The following is a 23,650-nucleotide window of genomic DNA, read 5'->3' as shown; positions in this document are numbered from 1 at the left end:
ACGATTATGAACAGAAAGCACCTGGGTTTCCACAAATTTACACCCATTGAAAAAGACAAGACTATATTATAGTGTCTTATTGGCTTTATCATATTTGGTCAGATACCCTCTGTGACGAGAATACCTTTGCCTAATTTAGTGGACAGTTGCAGACCACAATGACTAACGCCAGTAAAAAGTTGAACAGTTTCGAACCCATATAATATAATATAAACACCATACACAAAAGGCTGGAGAGGAAAAGAGAATGGTAATAGGGCAGAGCAATTGTTTTGGTTACACTCAGGGGTCATCCCAAAACTCACCTACCAAAAGCACTTTGTTTCCACTGAGCAAACCTCATTTTTCCAAGTGTGGTCTGGGTGTGTGAGAAAGGGTCTGGCCATCATCTCAGAGACAGCATGTTTAAATTACACCAGGTCCAAATGAATTAGCTATCTAACAGCCATTTACACAGCACAAAAAATATTTGCTGCATATAATACCATCAGCGAGCTCTGCGGTGCGGGTTACAACTCTTTACGTGTGTCCAGGCACATCCCGTCTCCGCTTGCGTGACACTGTAATAACCCCGAGCCTTTGACGCATAGGTAATTAAGTAAAGGGAGATGCAGACGGTAGCTATGTAGAGCTCGACTCTGACACAGAGACCCAATGTATAAAGGGCACTCACATCGGGGCCCAACCTCACGCTCTGGGCCAAAAGATCCAGAGGCACAATTTTCAATTTGCCTAGACCATGCAGCTATTCACAAAAACACTGAAATCATATACAAGTCAAAAGTTGTCTCCATTATCCCTGGATTCAGCGCTGAATGCAACATAAAAGGCACGCAGAAGTCTGCGCCGAGTACTGTACAATGGTTGGCAGCAGCACCTGCAATGGAATGCTTGCATAATTCTGGAATGTTTATTTTTAATGCAAGCCGTGTATTAAACGAATTATCGTTCCAAAGAATATTTTGATAAGCCGTTATGTTTTAATCCTGCAATAAAAAAAATCAACAGATTAAATCGGCCTAAGAGTGACAAATTACTACAGATTATATATTATGGTATTAACGTGGGAAGAATTACAGTATTGCGTGCACGTGAGCAGTGCGCAAAGACTCCATCAATTGCAGGCATGTGGGCCATCCAATTTGTGGTCAAGTGTTAAACACCATAAGAACCAAAAACACACAAGCACACACAAACACACGCAGTCTACAGACAAGGCAGGCGAGCCATCACTCACGTTTGAGTGAGAGCTAAATGAGGCGCTAAATGAACAATCAGGCAGGATAAAAAAGACATGGAGCTAAGGTCGGCTCACCTTGTGACCTGTTTGTGGAAGTCTGTCAGCTGTTTGTGGGTGGCAGTGACGGCTCCTCCCGTCGACTCCTTGGGAAGACCCTTGAGGGAATGCTCCAGCCACCGGCAGAAGGTCTGGTCAACAACATTCCAAAGTGGCTTTGGTGATTGCTGTATAGCAGAGACAGCGACAGTTTTTTTGTTGTTGTCATCCCTCGTGTTCCTGCACTAGGTACGCCAGCAGTGTGTTGCCTGCCAACCGTGAGTGCGAGTGTTAACGTGCCTCGAGGAACATTTGGTGAAAGAACTGAATATCCACAGTGGCTTCAAGTACAGAGAGTAAAAAACACACTGCCCCACTCTACCTGTTGTGACAACGGAGCATCGCTGATAATTCGCTACCATCACATTAGACGGTTTTAGACCGCACTCATTTGTATGGAGGTCACCATTCGTTCTCATACAAAAAAAACGAAAGCATCTATAGCCGAATTGTCTTCGAGCAGTTAAGCCCAGAAGGTGACACCTCGGAGAAGAATGACAAAGAAACCCCTGCACATTGACAGGTGCTGTGTCCGGTGTACGGCGCTAAAAAAAACACATGGCACATTCGACTCGCCAGGTACTGACTTATAGGCGAATATGTTGAAAACATCAGATTAGTTAACATCCGTAGAAAGTAACAGTTTGAGAGTTGTTGTCGTATGTGTGACGTTCTGTACACAATTTTTCAGCATCTACACGACAATGGCATAAAGCCATGCAGTCCACTTTGATCTATAAATACTTGGGAGCAACTATGTGCTAAACAAAGCTGGGGAAGACGCGCTTGACGTAAATCGTATGTTTATACAGTGACCATTGGTTAATGTAGAGCACATCATGCAAAATAAGGTATTTATTTGGGAAATTCATAAATACTGAGATAAAAATTACGATTACAATTAACTTAAATGAAACAATGAAAATGTGTTTTTCTATGCAGCCTCATGCATTTTCTTATGAGATGCAATAACATTCTTTAAAGCAATGTTTATGCCAACTGTTGTTATTGCCCATCACTTCTAATTTCCACAAACATGACATTCAGTTGTGTAACCAGACTTAACTACCGTAAATGCAACAGAGCAGAGGCAGACAGACTTAGAAGCAATGCTGAATATATTATCGGAGCATTCAAGCTCAACAGCGTGGGCCCTTAAATTTGTGGCATTGTGCCAATGAAGCTCGTCCAAAGGCTCTTGTGGTAAAGAGCGGGTGGGTGGATATGCAATTGTTGCGTATAGGCTAATAAATCAAACGTTTATTGTACAAACCAAAAAAATACATTCCTATATCGAATCGTGACAATCAATTGATTGAAGCACTGCGGGGAGCTGCATCTTTGAATGAATACTGCGCAGTTTCCGAGACAGGGGCATATAGGGCACAATCAGAATGACTCTGATAGACCAAAACGTGGAGCAGGATAGCCAGGATAGGGTTCGTCAAAGCAAGGCAAAGAAAGGGATGACCGACCAGTGTTAATTCTGTGAACTTAAATTTGGAAATGCATATTTTTGTCAACAATGCATTTCTTTATTTTAAACAATGAATGGGCAAAAACCTCATGTGACAATGCCTACGTCTATCCACCAAAGTCCGCAGCACGAGTGACTATGGAGAGACAAAATTAATTAGACTCAAAGAAGCCTCAAACCAAGATCATATTTTTGACCGCAGTTGTCTACGGAAGACCGAATATAGTAATTGACGATATATTTCTATAAAAATGACAAAGTTCACTGATTGACTCATAGCAATATTTATAAATGAAGAGTGGGCAACGTTCGACTGCTTTAGTAAATTACACTAAGAAAATGACTACATGAAATTCACAATTTAAGATATGACTAAATTTCCACAGGCTTCCGTCGACTATACTAACACCGACGATAATAAAACTACGATGACTGTACCGTGACGGCAACGTCCTAAGCCAGGGCAGGGTGCCACACTTACGTACCGCTCGGTCGAAGAGCTCCAGCTCCCAGAGCACCTCAGAGAGGTCGGAGAGTGTCGACGGGGGGAGGTAGAAGCAGGCGGCCTGCAGCAGGCGATCCACCAACACCTGTCCATGCTGCTGCAGAATTCCGTGCACCAGCTCGCGGCGCGCCTCGAAGTCCTCCTTGTGCTGCACGCAACAACACGGCGGCCACGGCGCACCGATAAGTAAAACCCGCGCGATGGACGGGCCGCGGCCACGCGCTGCTCGGCTATGCCGAACCAATTCTTCAAGGTGTCGCCTAACGAGGCGGAACGCAAAGCAACGGCGTTGTGCTCGCTTGGCCCGAGTGAGCACTGCGTGCCTTTCAAGTGGCGCGTGCATTCACGCGCACGCCGCGCGATGTGCTCGAAAGATAGGGTCCCACACACAAACATGAAGGCCACAGATGCGAGCAAACATGTATACGGTCAACTATCAATGATCTGAAAGGGCAAGTGTTATGAGTGAGGGCGAGTTTGCGGTTAACACCATGCCCACCCACCATTGTCTCCCCTGTGCTGATGTTTACAGTGCACCAGGTTCTCATTTAAAGGCCGAGTTGATATAAGGTACAGCCAAGAAATCCACCACTAATGTTAATCGTTATAAGTGCAACACTTCTAACGACGAACATACAATGCATTATATAAGGATTCACACACAAACACATAACAACAATGTCCATGCAATGAAAAACACTATTTTGGTCCTCGCACACACCCTGTCCAATGACATTATCTGTGAGAATGCCTAAAAAAACGGCACCAGGATGGCTAAATATAATTTAGTCATTCCAACACAATGTGCACATATACAGTACCATTGCTGTGCACACTGAAAGCACATCAAAGATGTCTGTAACTTTCGATTTAAAGCTTTCGTGACTGCAGGGATTCATCTTCTTGGTTCTTTCGGTAAAGTCACGTAGAATGGAAACAATAAAAATAATAAAATAAAACATAATAAAATAATTATCACGACGTTTCGGCCACAACGCAAGCAGCCGTCATCAGGCGAAGACCAGGTCTGTCGGTGAGACAGCGTCGTGAGAATTATTTTATTGTTTTATTTTATTATTTTTATTGTTTCCATTCTACGTGACTTTACCGAAAGAACCAAGAAGATGTCTGTAACTTTGATAAGGAATGTTTTATATTAGTGTTGACCTTATAGTGGACTTGCCTGCCTGTGTTTTTCTGGTTGGCAGAAACCAGCCTCTGCCTATCTGGTCACTTCAGACATCCCATGTCAATGTCACAACAGAAGGTCACAGTGTACTGTAATGCACACAACATTTGCAGAAAAGCTGACTTGCTGCTAATAATTCTCAGAATGTTCTTTCATCATGAATTATATTGACCTTTTGTGGAGCTAGGATTTCCCAGTCAAAACAATAGGGAGATGATAGTGAACATCATGACCATTTCTGCCAGAATTGTTCACATCGTCAAAATAAACCAATTTACACAACACACTGGTGCAAATGAGATTAATTTGTAGTGGCAATGGTATTATAAACAGATGCAGATGCCCGTTCACTTTATAGCCGACACACTGGCCCTCCCATGTAATTCAGTACTTTGGAGGCAAGGGTTGGTTGATGACATTAATGAATAAAACAAGTCTCAAGGCAAAAACACCCTTTCAGATGGAACTAGACCCTATTAACGAGTCTTGACAGTGAGGCTTTCTTAGATTAATAAAATACATTACTACATGAAGCATAAATAAATCACATCCTAAAATCATTGACTTATAATTATTTAATGAAGACGGAATGCCAGATAAGTTCATTATTAGGGTGGTGTAACCTTTTTAGACTACCCATTTCATTCGTAAAAAAAAACTTGCACTAAAACCCAAGCCACGTTTCAAGCAATGCAATATCTGCACTTTCTAGCTGTAGTTAAAATTTAGCATGCGTGGCCTTCAAATGTGTTATCTCTAAGCTGCCTCCAGCCCCTTCTTCGCTGGGTGTGAATAAACACAAATTTGGCCACGTGTGCGTACATCAACACCTAAAAATACACCGGGTGCCAGCGACTGCGAAAGGGCATGGAGCCACTCCACGCTGAGCCACCTCCAGTCCCCATCTCACGTCGGGACCTTCATACATTATTAAGAGGATAGACGCAATCTCACGCTTGGGCTTTTGAGGGCGAGGGAAAGGATAAGAAGTGGGTTTTTACTGCTTACGGTGCTTCAGGTTACTGCTGTGTTCCTCAAGCAGAGCATGCGCCAGGTGACAAGCAAGACAGTGGCCTCAGCCTTCTCTGCTCGCGATTAGCACGGTTGGCTGTGTACAGCGCAAAAGAAGTTCAACATACATTCGGGGCCAGACAGCAAAAGGGGGGGGGGGGTGTCCATCAAACCATGTAATTACTCTGAAAGGGGAGTTCCAAAATTCACGTTCACCTCAAGGAAGGGTTGTAATTTAAAAAAACACAACGAGACGACCGTTTGGCCGACCTGGCCTAGATCAGAAGGCACCGGGGCCCAACACACTTGCTAATTTTGTCAATTACAGCGGCTGGGAGTTTCATTTTTCATAGTTCTTTTGTCGTGATGTAACAAAAAGATGTATTGTTCATGTCATTACATTTAATCAAAGATGACAAGGCCTGAACTTTTTTTGAGGGTGTAAGGGCAAAGGTGGAAAGATCTTGTAAACCGTCTGATGATTTATTTCTTCCAAAAGCTATTCATTATGGCCAAGGGTCTCCACTTGGTAATAACTAGTAGTTAATGTCTATTAATTAATTTGTTTTCAAACGCTCTCACTTTCAGGTTATTTCCTACTCTGTCATTAAACACTGAGAAACACTGATTAAAATTCTGATGCACTGTTCTCCTGATTTAGATATCTTATTGATCAGTGTTAAAGTGGCCTATTGGCATACACGTATCAAACGGCGCTTCTTGAATTCGTTAATAAACACAACAGAGGCGTGCATTATTGTTGCCATCGTGGTTCGACGTGTGTGGCGTGTATCACTCATCTGCCCCCACATGCCATCTGCTGTCAAATAGAAACAATGTCACGTTTTTATATTCTCAGCTTGCAGGCGGTAATGATCAAAACCAGAGCAACTGGGCCTTTCAGACTATTTCGACAACAACAATGTTCATGTGCCATTTTATTGAGGGACTGTGTGATATCTTGGTGCGGTCTGGGACTGTTTAGTTCTTGTGTTGCCATTCGGGTTTTTATAATAACTTTTTAGTTACTTCCTCACCTTTGTATCTATTTTGCACTCCTATCGGTATTTTGTATTGTTTGGTGTTTGTGACTTGCTGACCCGCCCATACCCGACATCGGTGAAAAAAAGCTCTAAAGCTCATTGGATTCCTCCTCTTGCAGTCTAAATAAAGATTCTGATACAGATTCTCAAGCCTGTCAAGCCACTGTTGGCACGCCTGCTCACTTTCAAGGCAACACAACTCAGAATAACAAAGTGATTGTTCTAACCAGATGACACGTTAACTCCTGCCCTCTCCTCTGGGATATGGGAACTGCTAACAAAGGGGCTACACAAGCGGGTACAATTACGCTGCGATGTTGCAAATTGCTATCGCAGGCGGGTGGCGGCAGCGGTGGCCAGATAAAACAAGCTTCGGGTCAAATTGGCGCGCAATGACAGTAATTCTGCCCTGCAAATGAAATCACTTTAACACAGACTGGGCAAGGAGCTGAAGACACACAGAAATTTCTAATAAAATACATTTATATAGCTACACTAAATTGCATTTTACATCAGAATTAAGGGTTTGTGCAGTGATAAATGCGTGAACAGCAATGATCCCATAACTACCCATGTAACAATATTTTCTATTTTTGTTTTTAATACATGATTACAAACACTTTTGCGAGAAGCATGCTTCCATTCTATCACCAGATGCCCAATTTACCAAAATTTCTGATTGCTATACCGTGATGAATAAAAGTTTTATATATGTATATTTATTTTAAAAAATACAAATTCAATAATGTGCACAGCAAGAATTAATGCACACTACAAGTGAGAGAGATGCAAGCTTTAATGAACATAATTATTGGCAGTGGTAGAACAGGGAATTTTTATTTAACCTCACTGCCAACCGCTGTGGCATTCAATAGAAAAGCACATTCAATTCAAAAAAATACAAAAGTCTATTTTCATATTTTTTGCATGGTGTACACAGTCTGGAAAGTACCCACATGGCAAATTCCAAGTTTGTTGCATGTTGGGAAGTACGCTAAACATTTTTAACAGACACACATTCACAAATTTCCCTTTTATATATATGTAGATAAATAATAATATTAATGATACTGTAAGATGTGCCAGTACTGGGGAGCTTATCATTGCAGAACATACCACCCATTAGTGCAAAATGTATCACTTCCAAGCAGAGTTCACAAAAAAACTACTTAGCATCTGAATACCAAGGAAGGAAAAAAAGTGTTGCAGTGAAAGTATTATTTTTTTGCGTCGCCAAAGTGTCAAAGGTGTGTTAACAGCATGGGTGTACAGATGCATGAATTGTTTAATATTGATTCTCATACAAATTGATGGTTTTATATTTGTACACCCTGGATGTAGATAAGTTCCCGTCACCCCCATCCATCCACAAGAGACCATTAAAAGGTAAAAAAAATCGAATCACAACAATTCAGTGAAAGGCAAGGGAGTGACTCAATACACCACGAGCCAAGAGCACGCATTTTTATTATACAGGCTATTTACAAGTACTCCTCTGAATTTTAATGATTCCTTAACTCTGCTCTGAACAGGTGACTGAACACTGAGAAAATTATGGCTCCATATATCATAAGCGTATAATGAGGTTGGTGGGAGATTTGTAGAGGCCTTGCAATAAAAAAAACGTCTCTATTTTCTCCCTAATATTTTAGTGGGGTACAGTTAATAGTGCAAGTTTACTTTATTTTATTATATATGCGTTTTTCTGCTTCTCCCAATAAACTGCATAAATATTATTCTGGCGCATATTTATATGCAGTCTTCATATCATTCGTAGAAATGTCTCTCCATACATAGAAGGATTCCCACCATTCTTACATGCAGGGAATTTACAATTCTTTTTCGAGCTCTGAGAAGTATTTCACGTGAGCACTCAAACACACAACACCTAAACAACCCGAGAAGATTCGTATCCCACACTTCCGAGCTGAGGAGTTAAACTTTCACCCGGCACTAATGCAGTTACAGCAATAACCCAGGCGAGGTCTGCGTATATGAACGAACCGCAAATCACCACAGTGCGCTCAAGCAAAGTGCCATTTCAACACGACCTGGGGGCAAGCCAAGCTGCGAAAAACCAAACATACTTCTTTTCAGAAAAGCACATGGGGCTGCCCAATTAACAGGAAATCGAACGCATCGGGAATTTTCCCCCGGGTGACCAGACAAACTCCGATCGCTGGGTTGGTGCCCTCGTACTCCGAGGGTGCGAAGTATCGGCGAGTGAGTGAAACGATAGTGCTCAACACACACCGTTCTGTGGCAGCGGCAAGCAGCATGGCTTCATCTTGCCTATCCCCTATCTCGCTCCGTGTGAATAGCAATTGTTTAATGGGACAGTAAATACCGCTTCCCTTATCTGCGCTGATGCACTGTAATCAGGACGGGCTGCCTACAGCGTGTCTTTTGAATATTTTCCATGAGGTCTAATCTTAGTCTGTTTTATCTTTACTCCCTGCAGCTGGCTGAAGGTGAATTATCAAAGACGTTTAATGGTGACCAACGGGGAGATTGTTTTTATCAATGCTCTCATGTTGTGTTTCGCTACCCCCACTTGATAGAATACAGACATGAGAACCAAAATAAATGAAAGCCCCGTGCATATAAGACAACACCGATTTGATGTTACAAACAAACATAGCACCGACAACTGTGGTCCTTTAGTCCCAGCCTTGAACGCTCCAATGGGTTTGAAAAGCCTTGTTCACACCAACTTATTCTGACGTGATGGTATTGCTGCCAGTGACCTGCAATGCCCTTTCTGTGTATTTAACAGGTTGGTTGCCATGTGGCATGCTGTATTGCGTATTATGAAGCCATTGCAGTGCATACACATAACACAGTTTAACTCATTACCTTATATTACACGAGCATGACCAGACTATAAATGAGAATGTGCTTCCTTACTTTATACTGTATATTTATTTAAAAAAGGGGGGCTGAATTTATACTGTATATGCAACCCGAAGCAAGCACATGTGCAAATACCGTCACACAAACTAGGCTACAGTAATATACATACTGATGCTCAGACCATCTAGGCAGAGACTACTAAAATGCCCAAGAGATTTTACAAAAGATAAGGGGAAAAAATATTTACACAAATCTGACACTTTGCCTATTGTAGAGGCTCATTTATGTGCAAATCATAACAGAATGTGTGAAGAATATAGTGATTTTGCTGAAAATGAGGACAATTTGTACTGTAAAGCCGATGCTTTGTCGGGGCAATCTTTTTTTTTTAATAAATCGTAGAAAAACGTTCACATGGGCACAGGAAGATAAACAAAAAAATCTGAATCAAACAATGATACAAAGCAACAAATAAAACTACACACACAGCAGCACTGATTACACCCAAACATGTATCAAAGTTACAGCACGAATGGCAACGGTAGGATGCATCCAGGATGCAGTTTCTTTGTTGTTCTGCAAAGAAACTGCATCCACATTTTCAGCTATTTCAGGCTATGAGCAGAAGACCATAACTTTGACATGCAAGCAAGCTGGATATTCCTGTTGTGAACTTCCTGTCAAGAACACATTTACATATATTATTATAAAGGTTTTTTTTTATTATACTTCACAACGTTGGTCAATGTGGGTTGGGCAATGGGGAAAAGGAGCCAGGGATCATTTCAGATATCTCTTGCCATTGATGTCAGCTGTTGTCAGGAATTGAACACCAGGTTTATAGGGCAGCACGTTAAATACTGCACGAATGCTTAAACCCCCATGATTAGCCTGGGCAAGGGGAAGCCCGAAACAAGCAGTGAATCGACAAGGAGCTTCAACAAAAATGATTAAGGAAGATTTCATTCCTAATCAGACACAGACTCGTTTGCTTCGGGAGAAAAAAACGACATGGGAAATAGCCGCCATGCAATCGACGCCTTCTTCCGTGGATGAGGTTTGCTCAAGGATGACGGCTACAGGACAATGCAGAAAATGGTTCTAGATTTGAAGCTTTCGTGACTGCAAGGATTCATACTCTTAGTTTTCGGTAAAGTCACGTAGGTAAAAAATGAAATAAAAATTAATTTAAAAAAACGTCGTGATTTTATTGTTTTATTTTTATTAATTTTAATTTCATTTTTTTACCTACGTGACTTTACCGAAAGAACTAAGAGCAGAAAACGGTGTGGTGGTGGTGGTGGTGTTGGTGGTCGCGACACTCACGTCATTGACGATGCCGGTGTGCACCATGTCGCGCACGAACTTCATCACGCTGCAGTTGGCGTCACGGTGGTCCAGGGTGGCCGCCACGAGAGCGCACTGCAAGATGGCCGGCATGGCCGCGCTCTGCAGAAGCGTCACGGGGCTCCGCTGGATGAACCTGCGCACGACACGGCAGGAGGAGACGGCCATCGTTGAAATCACTGCTGGTCGCTCCGTAGTGGGGTGGGGGGTTGGCCCTAACTGTGTGAGAGTGGAAGGCTCTCAAATAAGAAGTCGTGTGTTTGTGCAACATTGGGGATAAGTTCACCAAATACTCCTTCTGGGGGGGTGCGGGATCTGTAAATATGCACCATCTGAATTGTAACTCAGTATTTGTTGAATGGCAAGTAAAACAGTGGTCCATCTTCCATAAGACTGTGGATTGTCAACTATTATATCAGAGCCAGCAAGATACGAGCTACACCAAACATTAATTAAATCATGAGCAAAGATTTTTTATTATTAGGTGAAATATTTAAAGTGAAGGGTGGGGTACAGGTGCGGTGGGTCTTAAACTATGCTGCAAATCTGGTGACATGAATTGGAATCCCAGCCACAGTTAACATCAGTGGCGAGTGGTATATGAACCGTCTCCTACCTGCCTTAACCAATCTGCACAAACCAGCATGGCAACGTATGGAAAATTGCACACATGACTGATGGTGTGGAGAGACCTTCATCCAGCAGAAGATCGATAAAGGGTTGGAAATTATTAATTAGTTATTACATTGAAACCTCAATCTACCATTCCTCAAGACGGTGAGAAAAAAATCTTGTTGGATCCAGGAAAATATTAAATCAGAGAATGCTACCTCCTATCATAAAAAGCATATATTAATTTATGTATGCTTCTTAAATTCCGCTATTATTTCTCCCTCAATGCCTCTCTGATCTGTGCTACAAAAGCTTGTCACTGCATGTCTATTAAGCTGTTTGCTTCTCTCTCAATGCGGCTGCCAATCTGACGTCTCTCTGCTTCTCTCAATACATATATCTCTGCGTCATGTGTCTCTTGGCGTCGCACTCCATTATGACGCTGCATCTACCTCTGCTCGTCTAACTCCATACATCTCTGTGCTGCGTCTCTGCTTCTCTCACTTTATGCATTTCCCGTAACATGGTCAGACATACGCTAATGATGCATCATAGGGGCCCCTTATCATCAGCCGCATCATTGAGCACCAGGCTGCCTGGAAAGAGGTGGAGATAGACGAATCATAGGGATGTCTGAAGCGAGAGAGTGAGACAAAGCATGGGGAGACGGAGTATTGGAGCGAGAGAAGAGAGGACACGGCACAGATGCATGGAGCAGTGCGTCGCTATGCATCGCTATGACACATATACCTGACACGGGGTGCATGCCGTCGCGTCAGATTGTGCATCGTGTTTTGAAAAACAGGTAGAAAGATTTTTTTTCCGGGATATATTAACCAAAATATTACACATATGCTTGTAGCAGAAACATTTTAAAGTGTATCCATGGGGATTGATTGTGATCTACAAGATGAGACCACATGGGAAAAGACAAGAAATGGGAATCAAATACAGATGTCTCATTGCATCATTAATACATGTGCAGGTTTTATCAGCACTGTTTTATAAATAACTCAACTCTTTAGCAATGCCATGATGGGAGTATAACAAAGCTTTCATTAAATAATGTCTTCGTATAGAATTTTAACAAAGAAGAATACAGCGAAACTTCTCTGGACAAGGCCAGTACTTCCAACTATCTCGAAGGAGCAGTGAGGCATGCATTGTAGATTAGAGGGTCTGAAATTTAGCAAGTAAGGGGGATCCGATGTCGGGAAGCAACGCCCCAGGTGTTCCTGCTAGAGCCCTACAATCCCAAGATAAATGTCAGTGCCGGGTGCAGCGGTGCGTGTCGTGAGCCTGCTCAGACATCCACGCCGCCGCTTCTGTTCAATCGTGGTTGGGGGGCAGGGCCCGAGGCAGCTTCACGTGCACCAACATGCCAACATCTCAGTCACTGGGAATAAGGTGGCATAACTCTGTGAAATTAACAGTTGTGAAACAAGCACAAATGGCAGACAAACGTCATGCCCGCATACACGAATAATGCAACTGATCAATGACTCACTCATAAAAAGCTAACAAAATTACTGCAAATCAGTGTTTGATGGAGCTTGTTTGTATTCTGAGCTACTGCCAGTTTTTTAAGTCAAAGAGGATAGAAAAGTGAACTTGAATGTTTCTTTAAGATTGATATATTTTTGAAACATTTACAGAAATGTGATGCTTGGCTTATTTTATAGCCTGATCTGAGTGCTAATCACATTACACAGAATTCTGTTGAAAAGTTAAGAAAAGCGTAGAAAGTGTGAACAGTTTAGAGGTCAGTTTGTGCTTCCTAAGTTAGCTCTGCAGACAAAGTGTGAAAGATTGAGTCCTTTACGTTGTGTCACTAACACAGGCACTTCAAGTGTCCCTTACGTTTTGTGACCGAGACATCCGATCCTTTTGACAGGTCATGACCACAAGTAGGTGCCTATTACTGCCACAGCCACTACTTTGCATGGCGCGTCAAGGATTTAACCGTCTCTATGTTTAAGAGTGCACGTATATACGTACGTCAACATATGGCATGTGGCATAGGAAAGCTATAACTAAGCCAAAAAAGACGATGGGAAAGTTGCCTTATTGGGTGTGTATGTTGCAGTGATATGAAAGAGGCTCATCCTATTTCCTTTCAATCTGCCATTGAATAAAAAAAACTCGATGACAAAACATTGCTTTGATGATCCTTGTGATAGCTCTGGTCGCTGCGCTTATAAAAGCTGGGGGTATAGGGGAAGCCGCTCTACTACAGCGGGCCACACACATGTGCGCAGAAGCAAGTAAAATCTTATTTCAAGTACATTCGCTTATTTTTTTTATCAACAGCAAATAGCGTTTGCAAGATCGTAGATTAACACCATTCTGAATATTCAAACACCGCGGCCAAAATGTACAAAAAACAAAACGGACGCAAAAAGAAATGAAAAACAAATATACCGCCAATGAAACTGCACACTATGATTGCACAGTAAGTTTTGGAAACGTTATATTACTGTTTTAAGAGAGCGAGCATATTTCACTGGGAAAATTTAACTAATATTTTTTTTATTGGCACTTTTAATAATAGCAAATCCTGTTTCACTGAATGTTTGTGAAATGCCACCAAGAGAGAAAGAAAAAAACCAGTCCACGCATACATGGTGACACTGGGAAGCACAAACTGTATTCATGACACCAGACACACGAGTGGCGGGCAGTCAACACATCTTCAAGGTGTCATGTCCTCACCTTGTGGCCAGCCGGAAGAGATCATCCACCGTGTCCGGGTGATTGCGCAGTCCACTTGGCTGCTCCAAAAGCAGGAATGTGGGGCCACAGAAGGCCTAAGGAATCCCATGCGTGCAGACAATGTACGTACATTTCACTACCAATACACTGCCGTTTGGTGAACAAAGACCGACCACAGTAATTCATCGGAAACAATTTAAGACGCCGTCTTTAGCTGTATTTCAATTATTGCATGATGTGCTTAGCTCCAGACTTGTAACTAAACATTAGTTTGTAACAGGTTCCTCTGTGTATGCCTCCTCTATGCATGAACATTGATATATATCTGCACCTCCGATTTGCACGGCTGGCTCTAGTACGGTGCGAAAGAATTTCAACATAAATACATGTAACATGACACTGTTTAAGCCAATTTTTTGCTGTAGGCATGTTTGGAGAAACACAATAGGCTTGATTCACATCCTGAGAAAAACAGCTAAAATACACAGCCCCGGTGATTTGCTCTGTTGTGGGTAACGGAGACATGGGGAAGTTTTTGCCAAACACGAGATGAAAATAAACAATGGCTGACACATGAATTTGACCCAACGTCTGGCATTACACCTGACATCAGGCCACACCTCAAGGTAAGATGTATGTAAACTTCTATAGGAAGGGCCCTTGAGGTGTGGCCTTATGTTAGGTGTAATGCCAGACGTTAAGGACAAATTGTGCAACCGCAGCAAAGTCGAAGTCTGAGGTTTCCACATTCACCCATTGAAAACCACCCAACTATGTTATTTCAAGTCTTCCAATGTTCTTCTGTGCGTCCATGATTAACGAAATATATTTCATGCCCTACCAAGGGTAGGGTGCACAAGATCTGAGAACATTCTGATAATTGGGCTTAGGCAACAATGGAACTGCATGCATTTTTGCAGTGTACCATTTCTCCCATTAGAGATTACTTTGGCACTAATCGCCAAGAGCTTCTATTTCGGTAAACTTAATCCGAACAACAAACTGCATGAATGAGTGTGCTGTTTTACAAGGATTTTTTTTTTACTTTTAGATCATGACAGAGTTGCCGAGCGGTACTTCCAAACTGAATGCGTGAAGTCCCTTTGATGTACAAGGCACAAGCCTCTTTCGTTCAGTCTTTTGTTAATATACTGTTGGTTATGGCCAGAAAGACCACTGCATTTCACACTGTTTACTGTTTTGACCTTCAGCAAGAGCCAAATGAAACACTGGGAGGAAAACGAGAAGACACCACATGCTGCTCTCAGGCAGTTGACTGCAGCTGGGAAAGGCATCCAACATTAAAATCTGCATCAAAATAAAATAGCGTACTACTCTGCAACAGCCCACACTGGTATGCTTAACATTTTTCTACATGGTGTGTGTCAGCTATGGGTTGCGGTCAGTTCTGTTTTGTGTTACAATTCTTTTTTTTAAAACGTCTTAACTTTCTATGGGCTGAAGTGTAAACTCCGCAAGTTTTGCTCTCCGATGTGTTTTGGGGTTGTACCACGGGTTGTTCGGCAGGACAGGCAGCGTTTTGCTCCTTGTCCTGGGAGCTTCTTCACGAGGAGCAAAACCGTAGGAGATGGTGTCGAGCGGCATGCAGTGCAACCAGAAAATGCATCACAGCGCTCTACAGCACAACCACGAAGACCTACGCAGCATGATCTCTGCAAGTGCTGTTTGGCTTACAGATGAAGACAATGAGTTTAGTTTCAATCCAGGTGGGTTTAATTTAGGCAAGGTTGTTAGTGTTTTGTTTAACATTTTATATTGTCCATAATTAGGCCACCATATATTAAAGTAACCAAACGGAGTTTGGGCCTCAACAGTTTTGTACACAACTTGCTCGCAGAAAGCTGAACGGATCATTAACTTATTCCAACACTCACTTTTTTGCGAGGAAATGTTTTCGCAGAAATCCATTTGGAAGAAATTAATTACGTGTGCCAAAATATGAAAATATGTGTAACCAAAACAAATGTTTCTGGGAAGCTACATTGATGACAAATGACCCATTTGCTTTGATAAAAGTAACACATGTAGAACACCGAGACTAGGGCTTATGCACATTCGTGTTTTTATATTGTCCCAAGTTGACAAGACTACATTTTTTCCACCCTCCCGAGGCAATGTGGTGCAGCAGCGAACACCCTACAGGAATCGTCAGCCACCTGTTCTCACCAGACGTAGAAGTGATGGAATTTTAATCAAATTAACGCAACTGGAAAGGAACACGGTTCCAGGGAGCAGCATAGAAGACGAAGAAAAAGCCGTTATCAATTAAGTGGAGAAACAGCAACATTGCAGATGAGGTAGGATATTTATATGCAGTGAGCAAACGCTTGACGCAGGTTATTCAACACCACAACCATCATCATCAGCCGTGGTCATCCACTGATGGATGAAGACATCTCCAAGCTGCCACCATTACATTCGTTATTAGCACTTGAGAAAACATATATTAAAAGAGCCGACATTTCAAGCAGTGGCCCTCCTTCGAGGGCTAAGAAAGAGCAGGGATGTTGATTGAGTTGTACTTGGGAGAATGCACTTCACAACGTGGGGCTCTGAAAAAAATTGGGCAATTTCATAAAGTTCAAGAAGGTTTCCACAACGCGCAAAGTGCAATCTCCACATAAAAATCAATGTTCCCTCCCTCTTTAACTGCTCTGAAAGGCCACTGCCTCAAATGTCAGCCTCAAATACATTCTTCTGTTGTAGGCAGTGCTATTCACACAAATGTGATGAGTTTTTTTGGTTGATGCTTTTTAAACAACCGCCAACAAAAGTCGCTCATTTACAGTACCGGATAATGTAACGAGGATGGGCAAGTTGATGAAAGACGGATCTACGACTCATTACAGGTCACCAAACACTTATCCAAGTCCTTTTCGACTGGCACATCTGAGCCGAGTCAGAACGGGGCCCCCAATGGTACGGATGGCATTCCACTGGCTACTTGCGGTGCTGAGCAGGACCCAAACTGTGATATATGCTGGCTTCACAAGACACGTCACATCTGGCGCAGGGTCAAGCAGGGCCACTGGTGGGGGCTAATGCCCATGCTCGCTGCATGTGAAGCCATTCAGTACCCTTGTGAGGACACGGCGTCATCGACATGCACACCTCGACCCATTCATTGCGTGCGACGTCAGCGGCACAGCTCGGCTTGTGTTGTGGAAAAACAACCCGCACCGGGCTGGTTCAGCACTGCTCAGTTGTACAGTGGAACAAAGGTAAAAACTGCAACCACAGCCAGGTCAGCTGTGAAACAACAAGGGTGCAGCAGGCCGTTGTGCACACCTGCAGCATGTCGTGAAGACCCTGCCGGCAGCCCTCTTCCATGCCGTACTCATCCACCAGAATGGAGCCCAGGTAGAGGAAGCAGGAGTGCGGATGCACCTGGTACACGCTCACCATCTGGTTCCAGAGAAAATAACGTTTCAGCGTCAGGGTAGCCCCACCCCGCTGGCCTCGCTGTAAAGCCAAGTCATGGAGACTGTAATGGGTTAGGGACACGGGCCTCTATGCTTGCCAGGCGTGGCAGAAAGCGCATGGAGGACGGGATATTAGACCGAATGCTATGAAGATGAAACACTTTGGAGGCGGGTGGAGGCGGCAAAGGAAGTCGTTGGATTAGTTTGTGGTTCCGAGTAACTGGGGCACAGCACAATTAATGGCCTGAGCAGAATACAGTAAAACCTTGGATTGCGAGTAACTTGGTCTGCGAGTGTTTTGCAAGACAAGCACATTTTTTAAATAAATATTAATTTGATAAACGAGCGAGGTCTTGCAATACGAGTAGTACGTGTATACGCTTTGTCTGCCGAGCGTCACGTGATCACAACTGATATACGAGTGCTTTGGATTACAAACACGTTTCCGGAATGAATTATGCTCGCAATCCAAGGTTTTACTGTACACATATGGATGCGGCATTAAAGTGAGAGGCGTGCACGCGCACGCGCACGTGTTCGTACCTGTGTCACGAGAGGGTGCAGCAGGCTCGCCGAGCCCTTGCCCACACAGCGGATGGCGAAGCGGAGGCAGCGGCAGCAACGCTCCACAATGCGGTTGTCGGCCTGGTTCTTATTGAGCGTGTCTGAGAGCACGGGCCAGATCTGTACACACACACACAGATACGACGTGCCCAGACGATCAATGCGGAGGGTGCACCCGCCCAACGGAGCGACATGCAGCCATTGCGAATCAATGACCCTGATATTGATACCTACTGCCCTTTGTCAATCCACTGCTGGATGGAGGGCCTTCCAACGCCGTGTTGCTCATAGGGGTTGTTTGACCATACATCACCACGCTGGTCAGTGTGGGTTGGTGAGGTGGGGAACCCTGAGACCGATTCATATATTCACATTATTTTATTTATTGCAGGTCAGAACTAAACAGACCATGCAAGAGTAACCTGGGGAATTGGTACGCCAGTAGAGGTGATGATTGCTTTATTTATCATGATTCATTAACATAACTCGTATCACTGATGTTAGATGTGGCTGGATATAAAACGCAGGTTGGCAGGTGCAGTGAAGTGAAAGCAATACCACTATGCCACAGCTCAACTCACTGTTCTAAACATTGCAAATGAAAATAATTGGGATTTGGAAAAGGGAATAATAAACACTGGCACTAAAATTGTAGATAAATAGGCAATGGCTGTGGCCCTTGCTATATTCAACATGTTTTAAATGTTTGTATCATATAATTTCCCAAACCAGTGGAATCGCAACTTAGTTACCAAACCAGAAAAGAGACCACCCTTTTTATGGAGGTTCAACACAAACAGATGCTTGTCAGCTAGTGGGGTATGAAACTAAATCTCTGCAAGAAAACTGATAAGCTAACTTTAAATGAGTTTTTGCCTCGTAAAAGAGCCTGTACATAAACCACTAATGATTGAAGTACTGCACAAGTCTCCCTTGCAAGAGGCTTCTGGTGGTCTCTAGAGCCTCTAATGGCCTTATAACTAATTAAATTAACGACTATTACTGGCTACCAACAGTAACAATTTGTGGCTGATAGTCGGCAGGCTACATTTTAAGCAACAATAGTGGCATGTAGCCACGGTATAGCGCCAAGTGGCTCCCAGAGTTTTGAAATGCCTGTGTGTTTGTAATTATTTTGTCCATGGAGAATTGGGTCTTGGTATTTTATGGGTCAAACACCAAGAGCATTCACAGAAAACAGTTTAACAGAGATGAGCAGGAAAATGCTGCCTTATGCTTTGGCGTGTAAACCATCATCTACTGTAGTTGCTTGAGCCAATGAAATTCACAACAAATATTCCGATTCTGTTCGTGGTTACATATGGAAGAAAGAAAATACATTTACAATTATATACTGATCAAAATTTGAGGCAATTTAAAAGAGAAAAATTTGAAATCCATGTGTTGATACAAATCAGATTTTAATTCATCGTTATTTGACGTATGTGTTTTTATTCTGTGGGTTGTACACATCAGTTTAATCCCGCGCTTGCCCATTCCTAATTGTCCTTGGAAGTTGTTGTTTGTCCAATACAACCTGACCGTGAATTGTAAGTGTGGTAATAATTTATATTTGGCTCAAGTGGTAGCACAGTCGTTAGCTCACTGCCCCAGAAACGCAGCCAATTTGATTAATCTTCATGGCTAACATCAGTAGCAAGTAATATCGGAGCCAGTCCTGAGACCCCTTCGCCAACCTGCGCGGTGAAATACAACGCAACCACTTTGACCAGCATGCTGTGTGGAGGCCTTTATCCCCAGCAGTGAGAAAGGCCTGTATGTTATTGTATTACTAATTGATAAGCTAGAGCTCAAGCATAAACACACAACAGCTGAGATTTTCTTATAAAATGCAGGTGTATGTAAAAAAGATATATCCTCCAGATGCATCTGATAAAACACCACAGGCTGTACCTAAAACTCTGTATTCCAGACATCACTGTAATAGAAAATTGCAGTTGCCAACAGTGCCATATTTGGTCATGTTAGACATGAGAAAATATTTTTTTCATCTGCCAGTTTTTAAAACATTGAAAGGTGACGGAGCAACACACAGATCACTCAACATCTCCCAATGAACAATAATGATCAGACTCAATGTGTATTTATCCTGCTGGAATCCAATGAGCTAGAAAGCTATTTTTCACAAGTGTACTGCCAGCAAAGCCAGCAATGTGGACTGCGGCAAGAACAGAATATTTGAGCAAATGTTTGGAATTCTCCAGCCAACAACACAATGCAGTAGCACTATTTTAGCTCAAGTCAAAGACTACAATTCTTTCCTCTCTTTTGACAGCCAATGTGTACATATAATCCAAATACTGTCAAGTCAGCCATCCATCACCATTCAACTGTACACAATGACTGAGAAGTAACAATGTTTATTATGCTCAGTTTAGTTATCTCTGCTTTCTAATCAGAGATTATGGTGTTTTGTTTTGTTGAGCATTTCATTTAATGCTACAATTTTCTCCAGAAAGGTAACTTAAGCCATACTGGCCTCTGCTAAGCGAGAACATGCATCCAGGTGTTGGAGACAGCTTGTACAAACAATCCCACTTCCTGCTATTTGCTTGTCAAATATGTGAAACTAAACATGGCAGTCTCCTGATGGAAGGCTAAAAAAGACTGAGCTTGCATGAAAACAAGAAAAGAGGAATTTGGGGCTGCAGTGATAGATTTAATTCCCCATGAGTGACACCCAAAATCCACGGCTCTATTGAGACGGATATATTCCTTACACCACAGCTTCTTAGCAGAATACACCTCCACTGATGGATGCCAGGCACCTGCGAGGAGCAAGACCCTTGCCTCAAGCAACAGCGTAGGGCCAAGGAATCGGAAATACATTTTTTTTTTTAATAACGCTAATATGTACCATAAGCCAACTTCAAAGTCATGCATCTACATGTATTACATAACACTTTTCAACACACGTTTGTCTTCGGAAGCATTTAGTGAGTGTAAAAAAACGAGAAGTGTCATGCCGCACAATGAGCTGATGCTGCACCAAATGACTTCATGGCATTGGCAGGCAAAGCTACTCCGCTCTTCGAGCTGCTTTTGCCATGTTTTGTTCAAACCATTTATCACTAATAGCAAAAAAGTATAATAAAACTTCATCAACGTTGCATCATCTCTATGAGTTATCATGACCTCCTGTTTACAGATGTCCAGATGCAGAGAGCCAATGCATCAAGAGTTTTAACCTTAGGTTGTAAAGCGCTCAAAAATGAGAACGAAAATCAATTGACACTGTGCCCAGCTGTTTAAGTTTTTAGGGGAAAAAATACGTTTTTAACAATATGCAACAGAGATGATGTGAAAAAAATCTGACAAGAAAAATTTTAATCCTTAAAAGCTGTGGTTGAACATGCCTACAGATAGTTTTGTTCAACATGAAATTAAGCTAAGTGCACCAATTTAGGAATTAGGCCCCGGGCTCACTCTCATGCAGCCACTTCGCCAACACTGGCCACGTGTTATTTGTTACTAACAGTCAAGTGATAATCCTCAGCATTCGGACGTGACAATCACCAAATGCAATAGCAACATAACTCGACTGCAGATTGCTGCAGGAGCTCCACTTACCTCCTGGATGACTGCTTGGCACGGGTGGAGCTGACCATTCTCAACGATGGGATTCGTATGCCTGCACACAGTCGAGCCCAGCGATTACTATTTTTTCGTCAACACAGCTAGACAAAGCTCAGCTGTAGCTTTAAGGTGATCACTTTGAAGGTTTGTCCCAGCTGGGCAGCGTGAGTGTATGACATTTTGCACCCGAGTTTAAAATACACAAAGTGCTTTCCCAGCAGATTTATCTATTGGTTTGGTTAATCGCACACATTTTGGTTAATACCAGACAAAAAAAATCTCTCCGTTCAAATGTATTTGTTACACATGCCCATGTAATGTCATGAATCCTGATTCAAATTGATAGAGTTCTTGTATCAACTAATCACCAGATGCATGCAGCAGGTCAGCAATTCATTTATATTTTCACGAATAAGAATGTTGAACATGGAAAAGGCCGACCCGCGGTGGGTCACAAGGATTAGACTTTGGCAAATCCTATACTAACCACCGGACAAGTTGCTTCCACCACCATTTTCCTATCTCTAAGCGGTGGAATAATTTGTCAACTGAAAGAAGCACAGCGGTCAAACACATTTAGTGATGCAACTGGCTGGTGTGGATGAGTGGACTATAATAAACGTGCTTAGAGAGAGGATCTGCATGGGGTGTTTGGCATCACGTGCAGGGAATTCCTCCCCCATATTTACATTTTAATTTATCAATGGCTTAGAATACTTGAGTAATGTGATGGATGCCAAGAAAATCGGCCAAAATGTTACATGATAGTCAGAAGGGACGAGGCGGCCATTGGCACCAATGTTGCAACTAAACAAACACGAAAGTTTTCCAGAGCAATAAACTCTGAGCTGCATCAGACTAAACTTAAACATGTCTACTGTACAGAGCAGTGCTTAAATCAGAGATGCATCAGGGATTCACCATGCTCGACAAGTTTTTTTGGAATGTAAGCAGCTGTTGAGCTAATGATGAGTAAAGTACAAATTTCCTGTGAAATATTGATGGACCTTCTTCCAAATATGGATAACAAAATTTAACACAAATGGCATTATCTACTCAAATCCAATATCCAAGATAATGTAGGGTGAGATGAGATTGATAATTTGGCACAATTGAAAATTCCTTCTTTGTTAACACAATGCATGCATTGTTGCAAGTCTAATCTGTGGTCTAGCAGTGACGTCACTGATAGCATTGTCAGATACAAGTCAGACATTTCACATTGTCAGATTGTGTACTTAAAAAACACTTGCCAACGGTTCACATTCAAGTGAGGCACGGGAGCATGTGCGATGGTGTTAGCGATTGGTTGAGGAGTGAGACATACATTGCTAAACTTCTTTAAGTCATTGTGTAAAAAAACCGAAACCCAACTAAACCACAAGCAAATGTAAACCAAGCAGTAGCTACACGGAGCTCACACTGATATGAAAAAAACCACCAGCGCTTCTTCTTTCAAAAACAAGCCTGTCAAGCCTTGCTCTGCTTCTGTGATAAAAACTAAAGAAAAGTGATCGTGTGTATCACTCGTAATTTGAACCTCGTGGCTAAACACGGAGTCTATCGTGCACTAGTGCGCCATGGTAATTTTTTATTTTCAGCTATTATGGCAGATCTGTTTAATATTCTTTGTGTTTGATAGCCAACTTTTGTGAGAACAAGTTTACGAATGAAACTTTTTCCCAGAATGCTTAATAGCTCTTTGGAAGTGGATATTGCCACTTTTTAAATCCTTTATATTAAGTTCGCTTGCTTGCTTAGGACCGTGCACATCTTTCGGTCGTTTTTTAACCCACTTCCCGTGATCCAATCGAGCTGACATTTTGCACACAGACTCGTTGTGCGTGACAATGCATTTTCGTGAGAAAAAAATGTCCAAAATTTTACACTGTTTAGGGAAAAATAAATAAATATGTAATTACCACTTGTTTAATGCTGCCAGACAATCATCTGACCCCATA

The 23,650-nt window shown here is 42.4% G+C and overlaps 1 protein-coding gene across 1 annotated transcript in view; it reads right to left on the bottom strand.

Annotated features, from left to right (window-relative positions):
- Positions 1–23,650, bottom strand: part of TNPO3 (transportin 3) — a 68,801-nt gene that overhangs the window by 8,974 nt on the left and 36,177 nt on the right. Inside the window, exons 15-21 of the mRNA XM_078596835.1 lie at positions 21,684–21,744; positions 18,072–18,212; positions 17,395–17,511; positions 14,086–14,180; positions 10,741–10,897; positions 3,299–3,466; positions 1,316–1,428 (exon numbers count right to left, since the gene is read on the bottom strand). Of these exons, the coding sequence (XP_078452961.1) occupies positions 1,316–1,428; positions 3,299–3,466; positions 10,741–10,897; positions 14,086–14,180; positions 17,395–17,511; positions 18,072–18,212; positions 21,684–21,744 (852 nt within the window). The remainder of the gene's footprint in view (positions 1–1,315; positions 1,429–3,298; positions 3,467–10,740; positions 10,898–14,085; positions 14,181–17,394; positions 17,512–18,071; positions 18,213–21,683; positions 21,745–23,650) is intronic.

The sequence above is a fragment of the Lampetra planeri genome, chromosome 8, assembly GCF_965212315.1.
Source record: "Lampetra planeri chromosome 8, kcLamPlan1.2.h2, whole genome shotgun sequence".
Classification (NCBI taxonomy): Eukaryota; Metazoa; Chordata; class Hyperoartia; order Petromyzontiformes; family Petromyzontidae; genus Lampetra; species Lampetra planeri.
Note: the sequence above shows the minus strand (reverse complement) of the source record. Positions and strands in the feature narration are given on the sequence as shown.